This window comes from Bos mutus, chromosome X, assembly GCF_027580195.1.
Source record: "Bos mutus isolate GX-2022 chromosome X, NWIPB_WYAK_1.1, whole genome shotgun sequence".
Lineage (NCBI taxonomy): Eukaryota > Metazoa > Chordata > Mammalia > Artiodactyla > Bovidae > Bos > Bos mutus.
Window position 1 is genome coordinate 122,246,834 of NC_091646.1, and position 13,100 is coordinate 122,259,933.

The window sequence follows — 13,100 nt, forward strand, 5'->3', positions numbered from 1 at the left end:
TTCTCTTGCTGCAGGCTGCCTTCTCCTCAAGGTGGGTTCTTGAAACCCTTACATGCCACATAGCTCCCAAGCATCAAGCTTCTGGAACCAGAACCTTAACCTCCCTGGGTTAAGGGTGACAGCACAGTATACTCACCTTTCTCCACTCAGGGAAGTATAGTTTCATGACTCGGAACCAACTCCTTGTTCCTCCTGCTAAACAGATAACCAGGAAAGGCCTCTTTCAAAGAGTACCTTCATCTCTGTAAGTTACTTTAACACATCACAACTTCTCATCTTCTTCTTGCTTGATACCTAACAAAACCCACCAGGGTGATTGTAAAAACAAGACCTTTCTGAACTCAACTAAATGAAAACTTCTTAAGATGAGAGCTGGCTGCTCTTAGAGGGCATTGGCTGGCATAGGGCCATGGTGATTACATAGCTTTCCAGCCAGATGTGCATGTCTGTTTCCAGAGAAAAATGCCCTCCACGGAGCCCTGCTTAGGACCATTTGGGGGCTTGTCCCCACTCTATCACTTCCAGAATTCGTGGAGTAAGGGCAACGGGGAAGGCGTGTCAGCCCTCTACTCCTGCCTGAGACAGCTGTCTGGGTAACAGTGGCCAGGCCGAGCTCTGCCACAGGCTTTTTATACTGCTTGGCCAACTCAGAGCATCACCCTGGTCGTGGTTCTCCTGTTAAGTTCATCCAGGCATATCTAGGGCCAGACCTCAAGGGGTCAAGGGTAAGTTGCCCTCATTCCTTCCTTCTGCTAAGCCCCACCCGGGAGAGAACATTCTAGGGACAAGAGTCTACGTTGCCCTTTCACCATCCTCTGTTGATGATCAGATGATACTCAGGAGAGCTAGAACTTGGCAGGATTTGCAGTATGCAGCTCTGATATTTATTAATACTGTTCTTCTGATGTGATTGAAGTTTCTCAACATGCTCCCTTGTGCTCAAGCTTTCTTCTAACCAGTGGTTCTCAGTACCATCCCAAGACCAACAGTATCAACATCTCCTGGAAATTTGTCAGAAATGTATTCTCAGGATGTTCACCTTGGACCTGCTGACTCAAACTCTGGCTGTGGGGCACAGCAACTGTGTTTTAACAAGCCCTCCAGGGGATTCTGATGCAAGCTCACTTACGTTTGAGAACCACTGCTCAAAATTGCCATGTTAATAATCCTCCTCATCAAATTTGGATCCAGTTAGCATTGGACTTATTATGCTTGCTATTATCTTATAAATTTGAATGACCTGTAATATAGGTAATATCATCCCCATTTTATAGACAAGGGAACTAATGCCCAAGGATGGCATCAAATGATTTACTCAGAATCATGGGGCTAAAAGATAGCAGGCAGAAGTGGAATTTGAATTCATATCTTCTGACTCTAAATCTAGGATTCTTTACAGTCTTATCACAGGAAGGTTCGAACAGAAAGATCCACACACATACTATGTAATACAGGACCAAATAGGACTAACCTCTAATAAGAGTGAAGTTTTGGTTTGACATGTTTGGAAAAAGCATCATCCCATTCTGACAACTTTGGGTTTTATAAGCCCACTCACCATAGAGCTTGGTTTGTTGTTGTTCAGTTGCTAAGTCACATCTGACTGTGTGACCCCATGGACTGGAGCCTGCCAGGCTCCTCTGTCCATGGGATTTCCCAAGCAAGGATACTGGAGTGGGTTGCCATTTCCTTCTCCAGGGGATCTTCCCAGATCAGGGATCAAATGCACATCTCCCACATTGGCAGTCGAATTTACCACTGAGCCACCAGAGACCTTGGTTATCGCCTATTTTTCATCATCTCCCCCAAAGTGGAAGACACAAAGTGATTGTGTCTTCTCTCAGGGATAATGTCATTTTCATAAGCCTGCTTATGGTTCAAAGGAATTAATCTCTCATGGTAGAGTTTGGAGCAGCTCAGTGGATTGGGGATGGATGACAGATATTTTTTCTAAAGGTAACTTATTGACTCAGGAGTAGGTCTGACTGCGTATGGCATTCCCTTATGGTTATGCCCCTAGATAGCTGTTCAGTGATGTGGCTGGCTGATCAGTCTTGGTGTTCTTAGTTCTCATTAGTGTCCAAATAGATGAGCAACTATCTTGTGAGGTCCTTCTGGCATGTAGGCAGTCTCCCATAACCCACTCAACACTAAATTCACTCTGAGGTGAAAGATTTCAACACTTAGATTAGGTCATTAGTTAAATCAGTTCAGTTCAGTCACTCAGTTGTGTCCCACTCTTTGCGACCCCATGGACTGCAGCACGCCAGGCTTCCCTGTCCATCACCAACTCCCAGAGCTTACTCAAACTCATGTCTATTGAGTTGGTAATGCCATCCAACCATCTCATCCTCTCTGGTCCCCTTCTCCTGCCTTCAGTCTTTCCAAGCATCAGGGTCTTTTCTAATGAGTCAGTTCTTCCCATCAGGTGGCCAAAGTATTGGAGTTTCAGCATCAGTCCTTCCAATAAATATTCAGGACTGATTTCATTTAGAAAAGTTAAATACTTGATGTTAAATCTACATAATGAAATACCATTGAGCTCCAATCTTGAGTGACCAGACTTCAGTCCTCAAATAGTTAAGAAGTTCTAGTTCCTCCAAGCGCCTATCTTTTCTTGTACAAACTGCTGGGACTGACTATGAGAATTTAATGGGCCAGGGTCGTGAGGATAGGATTCTGCCAGGAAATGCACACTCATGATTGTAGAGTCTCAGCCAGAAACTAGTGCACTGTTAATAGCAAATACAAATCTGAGATTTACTGGAGGAAAGAAATACCCTTTCTGCTCATAGGTCCCTGAAGAGGCCATCTTTTAGTGCAGTGCTCTTTGGAGGAAGAATTATGCAGCAGAGTCTGCGATGTGGAGAATGCTCATCTCATTCCTCTGGTATGGACAGAAAGGCAGATCCACGTGCCTCCTAAGGAGCCTTTCCCCACTTCTTAAGTCATAGTCACTCCTTTGGTGCTGCTCTAAATTAATTTTGCTCGCTTCTTTATTTAAGCCATGAGAAAATAATATCTTTTGGGTTTGAAGTTCTACTAGATTAGCCCAGCACCTCAGGGTTAGTTTTATGAGGGTGAAAAGGTGTCCACGTAACCGCTTACCCTGCGGACTTTCTCCAGTGGAGGCAGGGAGTGGATTTGGGATTTGCAGTGTCATTGAGGTTGTGGGGAGCACATAATTAGGACAGCTTCACTCTAGTGCCGAGGAGAGATTTGCCAGCAATCAGGCCCAACTTTATGAAAAGAACAGTTGGGTTAGTACAGGGGCATGCTTTTAATAAATGCTCTGTTAGGAGAGAAACCTGGTTGTTGTTTTTATCTTCTGGCTAAAAACTGTTTAGTTCTTCCCCCCTTCCCCCCATCTACATGTGAGAATACATAAATGCTTAATTTTGTAGTCACAAGTTTCCCTACTCTTGTGTCTTTTTAAAGTTTGAAATCTGCAGTATTATCCCCTGAATACTATGTATCACGAGCAGAAAAGTGTTACAATGGAGAACACAGTTAATTCCCCTTTAAGAAGTTCTAAGATGAAAATGGGACCTTGTAAAATAGACTTCAAAGTCATGGTGTATCACCCCAAAAAGTTATGCTTACGGCTACTAAAATTCAAATTATATCTTAATTTCAGTTTGCTCAAATCATAGTGCTGTATGCTTTTCAACTCGAGAGGATACATTTGGTTCTAGAGCACAATTCCAGTTCTGCTGGATGGGATTGGTGTCAAGGAGTTAACTCTGGCCTGGCACTATTCTTAACCAAATCAAAGCCTGGCTGCTGCAGCAGCCGCCTCTCTCCAGGGAAGGGAGAGGTGTTGACGCTGGGAGCCCGCAGTAGCCGCAGCGTTTACTCTCCGCCCACTAAGAAAGCGCTGGTGTGGTGGGGCGAGCACGCGTGCCTGGGTTTTGGATGCAGAGCAGAGAGCCCTGTCTGGTGACTCACGCCCACGCAGAGGCACAGCAGTGCGGTGGGGCTGGGTGCTTAATGCTGCTCTCTCTTGCATGAACTGGACAGGAGCGGCTGGAGGCGATGATGCGCAGGTCTCTGGAGCGCTCGCAGCAGCTGGAGCTGAAGAAGAAGTGCTCGTCGGGAGGAGCATCACTGGCTGCCGGGCCTGGAGGACGTGATGGTGAGTGAAAGACTGTCCTTGCATCGCAGGGCCCAGTGGGGAGATCTCGGGGCAGGAAGGGGAGACCATGGGCAGACCAGCACCTACAGGATCTAAGGGTGCTTTATACCGGTCTGCAGGTACCTTTTTCAGATGTGATGTTTAAAGCTGCCAAGCTTTCTGTGTATGCATTTCTTGTGAAGGAGATCTGTTCATTCTTCTTGCTTGCAAACAGCAGTTGATACGGTAACTGGGCTTTGAGGTAAAGCAAAAGAAAAAGCAAAGAAAATGAATGTAGAGTCTGGTTAATTGGATCCGCCTAGCAAGCCCAGACGTAACCTGATTTCAGGGAAGGTCAGTGGCTGTGGACTAAGTCATGGCTACAGCTTGACTGGGAAAGGCTGAGCAGCAGTAACCCCTAAAGGGGGCTGGGGTTCTTCACTCCACATCATTTATTTCTGTTGCTCTTTCAGTTTTGTTTCAAGGTGACTTATTTATTTCATTATCCAGTTCATACTCATCTTTAAATTTTCAGATGTTTAATTTAATGTATGGATTGTTACTAGTCCCTGGGTGGCTTTGCTATCTTTTTAGTGTCTTCTTTTCTGTGTCTGCCATTATGTTATACAGGAGTTGTATACCAACTCTTTCCTAGAGCAAATGGGTTTACATGTGTGGTACAGTTTCATGACTTTATTATATTGTTCTTACGACTGAAGCGACTTAGCATACACAACCTTTTGTCAATGAATATACTTTTCTGTTTTAATCTGGAGAAGTTAACAACCCATCCCAGTTACTTTTTCTAATTTCCTAATACAAGCTAGAGTCAACCAGAAATTGGAACTTTTTTCTTTTACCTCTTTTTGGTCTGATTTTTTTTTTTGCTGTGTAGGTGAATCAGGAAATACCCCACCCCCTCCTCTAGGTTTAGCAGCCAGCACCCTCCCTCTGGACCCAGGGACCACTGCCGCCGCTGCTGAGTCAACCAACGGTATATTTGAGCATCACTGTGCCATGGCGTTTTGTGATGACTGTCCTGGTCACCCTCCTCCATCACTGTGTCTGTCTGGAACACTTTTGCAATTGATTTCTTAGAACTTTTTTTCTAGAGATACAAATGACGTGCCCATATTTCTTTATTTGTCATCGTGGAACATGCATGCCTTACATCCTAGCACCCTGGAGACATTTCATCTTTAGCTCACTAACTTCTGCCTTGAAAATGTTGTCAGTGTTTGACTTGTGTGCACTTAGATCTTTAACACTGTCATGTATCACTGGTTTTAGGCATTAAGTAGTAATGTATTTCAGTCATTTCTGGTCACCAAAACCTATGATTATACAGTGTTAGGTATGTATTGGAGAAGGAAATGGCAACCCACTCCAGTGTTCTTGCCTAGAGAATCCCAGGGACAGCGGAGCTTGGTGGGCTGCCGTCTATGGGGTTACACAGAGTCGGACACGACTGAAGTGACTTAGCAGCAGCAGCAGCAGGTATGAATGTTATGGATTCCTATAGAGGCATTTGAGTTTATCAGTACTAACACTGTGAATCCAGACAAGGAGATAAATTGGCTTGGTTCTTGATTTCCTGTCTCTAATAGGCTCTCTGTTTTGTATACAGGCCTGGGAAATTCTTAGGGTCTAGATCAAGAATAGAACTAGCAAAACCTTGCTCCCATTTAATGATGACTTCAGAAATTCAACCCATCTTTGGGTGGCAAAGAAAAAACAAGATGTAAAGGACCCAATGTTTACCACCTACCCAGAAGGTCAAATTATAGCAGTAGGAATAAATATCCTTGATTTCCATCATTTCTTTGACAAAGAATAATTTTTATTGGTGCTGCTGAATAGCAGAGTCTTTGCTGCCTGGACCACATTTATTGTCATGTGGGCACTGGCCTTCCACCCACAGAGAGGGGCAGGTAGAATTGGCAGTTACTCCTTGGAAATCATACCCAGAGCCCCGGGCCAGGGTGAGGTGTGTTATGTGACCAGAGCCCTCATTTTAAGGGAACACCCAAAATCTCAGTAATCAAGATAAAAGAATATTTTAATCAAAATCACTGCAGAACAATCCATGATGAACAAGCTATTGAATTTCTAAAGACTAGTACCATGCTGAGCCATATGGGAGCCTGAGGCAGAAGGGGAAATATGTATCCCTAGAGACATGATTTTATGTGATTTCTAATGGTTATTTTTTTCAGAACATTGAAATACTTGAAAAAATTACTGAAACACTGAAAAGTATATTAAAACTCATAACATTTTAAGTTTAAATATTTTATTTATACCCAAAGAACATCGTTTTACTGCAGTCTAAGTTATTTAAAAATTATTTAGGATCATCAGTTGGTCAGGAGAAATTGTCACGCATGGCACTTCTTTCATTTATAAACAAGATGAATAGAAGAGCAGATTTTGAAAATATTATTGATGAGTTTGCTTCCTTGAGAGCCGGGGCCACACATCTTTCCTTTTGCCTAAAGCTCCGACACAGCTTGGCTGGTACTGTTAGCACTTCTCCAGTTGTTGTGATGGTTTCCTTTACAAGCCTGTCTAAAATAATGGCTGCAAGTAAGAGCATCAAACGCAGGACTGCATGTTGAAATCCTATCATAAACAGTCAGAGCCTTTTGAGAAAGGGCCATTGTGACCCCGTTTCTTGATAAGAGCAAGAAACCAACTGCTAACGGTTGTTCTGCTTTAAATACAGCTCTTTGCTTTACAAATTACTCCTGTCTGCAACCTGAGCTCTAGATAACCTCAGAAAAAGTCTGGTTTCAGCTCACACAGTCTCAGTCAGATCATAGAACATTTGGCAGTGGTGACTGGTCTCTCAGTCCAGGTTGGTTTTGTTTTCGTGTGGTCTGAATATACTTAAAAGTCCCTGGACACAAGGAAATGGTTGGCTGGTGGGATTAGCATGGCTTTAGTTGAACAGTTGAGTGAGGTTGAACATTTGAAATCAAAGAGAAGCACAAAGTTGAGCAGTGAAAGAGAAGAACTTGCTTCAAATAGGTGGTTGCTGTGGCCCGGGCCTTCTCAGACTTGCTCAGTAGAGAGCAGGGAGCTGGACGCAGCGTGCTGTGCCGTAGTGGTTTCAGAGGCGTGTGGATGAGGACAGGAAGAACACTTTGGAAAATGTGTTTCTTGGTTGAGAGTGGTGTGAATACCAATGTCTTTAATGCATTTCTCTGCAGCATGTGACAAACTTTCAACATCAACCATGAATTTGCCAAAGCAGACGGAGCCTCCCATGAGTAAGCGCCTGTCTTCATCCACTGCGGCAATATCCTATTCCCCAGACCGAGGCAAGTGAACGTGTAGACCTGGTCTCTCCAGTTTTCTTCTTTCTAGTGTGAGCATTGGTGTTAATGTCAGTCTTTGTGAGAGCCCCTCTTTTGAGCCTTCTTCAAATACCCGCAATCTCCTAGCCTTGTGGTCTGTGTGTGGGAGCCCCCGGGCCTCACTAATGGGACTTTGGAAAGTGGCATTGCTCTTTAGAGCAAGGTCATTGTTGGAAAGGGACAGGAGTTAATGCTAGTCTCCCAGTCTGAAAGAGACTTCCATTTTCCACAGTGCACATAGACGTTATCACGGCCTGGAGTTAATTGACCAGTGGACAGATGTGACTGTTAAAAAAGCAACTGCCCAGTTATTGGTGTGCTATTGTTGGTTAGCCAGATACAGCGGGATTGATGAGGCAGAGGTACGTGGGAGACTCAGATATGTGAAAAAATGGGGCTCTGCTCTTGTCTGTGATCTGTAAGCCTGCTCATTTCTGTTTGGAAAATAGAAGTTCAGAACTAATATGAAATCTTTAAAAGGGTGAAAGGATGGGTGGCATTTTCTGTTTTGAGGTGGGAGATGATGGATATAGGACAGTGCCAGTTTCAGAAACTGAATAGATTCAGCTGTGTTCTGATGGAGGCTCAGAGAAGGCACTGTAAGTCTGCATTGATACCTTTTAGAATGTGTAGGTTAAGGAAGGGAGGGAAGCTCTCTATGCATTAAATGCGTATCTTAGCATCAATGAAGAAGTGTCCGATGCCAGTGGAATATTTAACGTGTCGAGTCATCACCAGGGGGTGAGCAGGATGATGTTTGTGACTTTGAGGATGCCAGTGACTTTGAAGATGCCAGTGTGCCTTCCTGGTTTTTTTCCTCTGGCTTTAACTTTGCACCTCCAGCACAGAGGTCTGTCCTGTGTGTCAGAGAACCCGTGAGTGTCAGTGTTGATGATTTCTGATGCAGTTCATGGGTAAGTGCTAGAAACCTTGAATTAACTAAGAGCTGGATGAGAAAACATCTACATGCTTTTAACTCTATGTATCTGTTCTATTTGTACGTCCTGTATGTTTTCATTCATTCATTCATATGGTAACAAATTGATGTTAAATTCATATTTGCATTGATTAATGTATAAAGATAATCAGTATGATATTTATATATTGCTGGCCACTCAATTATCTGCTTGTGGATTATTAATTGAAACTTTGAAATTCCCAAACCATTTTTTTGGCTAGTGGATATCCAAAAAATACAAAGTAATTGAAAAGTTAATCCATTATCATACAGTATGTTCCAAACCATCAAAATGACATTTCAGTCACTAAATTTTAGAGTATGAATACTGCTACTTAATTTCCATTAAAGCTGATAATTAGTTGGCTATTTTTATTTTTATGTTTCTTATTTAATCTTTGCCCTTGTTTATATGGGAAAAATATGAAAGGATGCACATTTCTACATTAACAAAATCAGTGTGTTATAAAATATTTCCTAACAGAGGACCTAAAACAAGTGTTTTGTAGGAGTAATCTTTTTTTCAGTGTTAGAGCTACTTTGGTGAGTAAATGGTTTCTTGAGTCCATATTATATCTTGAAAAATGGGCTAAGTCTCTTCTGGTGATACAGTAATTCTGTAGTAGCATATTGAATGAATTCTGGCACCCCAAGAGAAGTAACGCACTCTCCCAAGCTCTAAATGACACATCGTCCATTTTCTTTTACTGTGACAAGCTCCAAAGCCATCCTTTGCTACAGTATTTTTATTTTCCACATTCATTCTGCCACTCCACAATTGATTTTCATCAGGCACTGTGTTGTTTTAGGCATTTTATTTTGTTTTGATTTTGCTTTTTAAAATTTTCATTTGATTCCACCCCTCAGCTCATCGCATGCACCTTAGTCCCATGGAAACATTTCTTGTTATGCGACTGTTGACACCCACACAGGCTTCTTTAGCCAGAAGCAGAAGTACACTTATGCTCTCTGAGCAGGCCAGTGACTCAGGTAAAAGAGGCCAAGCTGGTGATACTGAGGAAGGCACCCCAAGTGGTATTGGTCAGCCTATGAGTTATTCCTGAATTTTTGTATCTTGCTTCCCGTTCCCTGGCTTCATGAAATGTCTTCAATGGTTAATAACATTTTCTATCCACCTGTGTTTTACTGTTGCTATGTTTCTTGTCTTTCAAGTGTCACAGAGGTGAGTAAGTTATTTTATGATTGAGGGCATGTGGATTAGGAAAAGAAATCCATTTCATGAGCTATGGAGGCTAGTAGACTTTTTTAACCAGACAGTTTGGTAAAAATAGCCTATACACTGCAATCTCAGAAATCCCATAACTAGCCCTACCACTTACTAGCTCTTACCACTTTGGGTAAGTTAATTAACCTCTCTAAGCCTCTGTTTCCTCATCTATAAAGTGGAGTTACTTTAAATTGGCATGAGGGTTAAATGAAATAGCACAGTGCTGGGCATAGTAAGCACAAATATCTAGAGCCTCACTACTCAGGCTCCACCAGATCTGCACCCTGAAGTCCAGGAAACGCTGGGCCACATCTTTAAAGCCTTTCCTTGACCAAAGCAGATCAAACTGTCATGGCATGGTGAATGGGGACTAGCATTCTCTGTTTGCAAATAACACCGTGCCCACATTAGGCATGTCAGGTCTCCATCTCAGTTCCCAAGATATAGTGTATTCAGTGAGATAATGTATAAATGACATATTGTCCTCTGCCTTGTTCTGTCTGTTTACAGGTAGTTGTGTAGAAACAGCACAGCAGAGAATATATAAAATGGCCAGTAAGCACATGACAGGATGCTCAACATTCTTAGTCATTAGAGAAATGCAAATCAAAATCGTAATACCATTTCATACTTACTAGGATGACTAAAATTCAAAGAAAAAAGATAATACAGTTGACTCTTGAACAATTTGGCAGGTACCAGCTGCCTCAGTCAAAAATCTGCATATAACTTTATAATCAGCCTTCTGTCTTGGTTCCCCATACAGACTCAACCAACCACAGATAGTACTATAGTATTTACTATTGAATAAAATCTGAGTGTAAGTGGACCCATGTGCTTCAAATCTGTATTATTCAAGAGTCAGCCTTAATATGTATTGGCAAGAATGAGGAGAAATTACAGCCTTCATACATGGTTGGTGAGAATGTAAAATGTTGCAGGCGCTCTGGAAAACAGTCTGGCGTGTTTTTCAAAATGTTAGAGTTACCACATGAACCAGCAGTTCTACTCTTTGATGTAGAGTCAAGGAAACTGAAAACATACACAAAGTATACAAGTCTTAGCATTATTCATATTAGCTGCAAAGTGGAAACAACCCAGATGTCCAACCACAGATGAATTTATTGAAAAAATGTTTTTATTTATAAAGTAGAATATTATTCAGCTGTGAAAAGGAATGGATTACTGACACATGCTACATGATGAACCTTGAAAACATTATGCTCAGTGAAAGAAGCCAGGCAGAAAATGCCACAAGTGATATGATTCTATTTACATAAAATGTCTGGAATAGACAAATCCAGAGTGACAGCAAGCAGGTGGTTGCTAGAGAGGAAGGGGAGTGGGTGCTTAATGGGCACAGAGTTTCTTTTGCAGATATTGAGAATATTCTGGAATTAGACCATAGTTATGGTTGCACAACCTTCTGAATATACTAAAAGCCACTAAATTATATACCTTTAAAGGGGTGACTTTATGATATATGAATTACGTCTCAAACAAATAAACAAAAAATTCCTGGGAAGTAGGAAGTATCCCCATTTTGAGAACAAAGAATGCATCAGGAGGACCACTCCTAGGATCGATGATTCTCTAGGAGGTCTCAGAGCTATGATTTATTGCAGCAAATGGCTACAGAGCAAAACAGGTAAAGGGAGAAACTGCATGGAACAAAGTCCAGGGAAGAGCAGGCGCAGGCGCCCAGCATCCTCTCCCGGTGTAGTCACACAGGCCACATTCCCCCAGCAATGAGTTAGGACACGTGTGAAGTGTTGCCAACCACAGAAGCTCATTAGACACTCAGTGCCCAGAGTTTTTATTGGGGGCTGGTCACATGGGCACCCTCTGCCAGGTCCATGCTCAAATTCCAGACTCAGAAGAAAAGCACGTGTTCAGCATAAATCATAATGTTGGTACAAACAGCTTAGGCACAGTGACCTACTCATCAGTTAATGGTGAGAACCCTTCTGAAATCCAAGTTTCCAGATGCTTACAAGGGTCAACCTTATAAACAGGGCCTTCCAAGGACAGCAGTCAGATCTGCTATGTTAATTCTCTCTTGTACAAGGGAATTGACATTTAGAGAGATTAAGTAACCTACCCAAGGTGAACCAGCTATTAGGTGATGGTGCTAGGTCCACCTGGCTCCAAAGCCCAGATTTTGAATTCCTGAAATGACCTAGACTCTTGAGCATTGAGCATGGGAGTCTTTTAAGATAACATCTATTCTGTGTATACTAGAAAAAGTATGGCAGTGTTTTGAGAATGTGAATTGCTCGTCTCACGTTTTAACTGAAATGTGGTATTCTTCCCAACTCTCTGCTCTCCTTCAACTTTTCCGTCTGTTCTCCCTGTGTCTCTGGCTTTTAAACTGTAACTCTAGTATCCCATGCCTGTCCCCATGTAGCTCCTGCTGGCTCCCTTAAATCTTCCTACAAGTCTTCTCCCACTCGAAATGTCGAGAGGAAGAAGATCGCATCTACATCTGGTGGAGGAGATGCTGGGAAAGGCGCCCCTGCCGGAGTGGAGGCCTCTCCAGTAGGTTTCTACCCATTCACCCCTCGGGACTGGGTTATCTGACACTGTGATTATTTCCTGCACTTGACCTGGGGTCTGTTTCCATCAGTCTTCAGGGACTGCTCAAGGAAAAGATTTGGTTTTAAATGCACCCAACCTTTGAAAATCCTGTAACTTTTTGCACCCTCCTAAATCTTACTGCCTTGAAATAGATTTTCAAAGCCCTCAGAAGGAGGTTGGGGGTCAGAAAGAATGTTCCGCGTGCCCTTTCTCTGCTTCTTTAAGAATTCTGCTTCTGGGCCAGTCTTGCTTCTACAGGCAACTAGAACTGAGGTTCTGGGTCAATCTTCATCCACAGTAGTGGCCTTTGAAAATTTTTGTTGTCCTGATAACACCATCAGTAAGGCAGATGTTGAGCAGTATCCCCAATTGTGTCTGTTTGGTTAGAAATTACATATGCCATATTACTTTCACTAGTTACCACTTGCTGTGTAACAAATCACCCCAAACCTTAGCAGCTTAAAGCAAATATGTATTACCTCACTGGTTCTTTGGGTCGGAAATTGAGGACATCATAGCTGAGTGGTTGTGGTTCAGGGTCTCTCATGAGGGTGTGGTCAGGACTGCAGGCAGCTAGGACTGCAGTCGTTAGAAAACTTGGCAGGGGTTTTCCAGGATGGCTCGTTCATGTGGCTCTTGGCAGGAGGCCCCCATTCCTTACTGCATGGACTTCTCCTTAGAGCTGCTTGAGAGTCCAAACAACATGGCAGCTGGCTTCCTCCAGAGCAAAAGATCAAAGAGAGAGAGAGAGACCAACTCATGCTTGAGGAGAAGTGAACTAAGCTCCACCTGTAAAAGGGAGGAGTATCATATGACATGTGGATTTATTTTAAATACCACATTACCATTGGGCATCTATTTTGT

General features: G+C 42.7%; 1 protein-coding gene across 4 annotated transcripts in view; it reads left to right on the top strand.

The window, feature by feature from the left end:
- The window catches only part of MAP7D2 (MAP7 domain containing 2), a 101,340-nt gene that overhangs the window by 56,889 nt on the left and 31,351 nt on the right, over positions 1-13,100 (top strand). For 3 of the 4 annotated variants that reach the window (XM_070366645.1, XM_070366648.1, XM_070366647.1), the window contains exons 4-7: positions 4,021-4,135; positions 5,010-5,108; positions 7,327-7,437; positions 12,067-12,197. In XM_070366645.1, coding sequence (XP_070222746.1) covers positions 4,021-4,135; positions 5,010-5,108; positions 7,327-7,437; positions 12,067-12,197 — 456 coding nt within the window. The remainder of the gene's footprint in view (positions 1-4,020; positions 4,136-5,009; positions 5,109-7,326; positions 7,438-12,066; positions 12,198-13,100) is intronic. The other variant, XM_070366646.1, reaches the window with a different exon arrangement.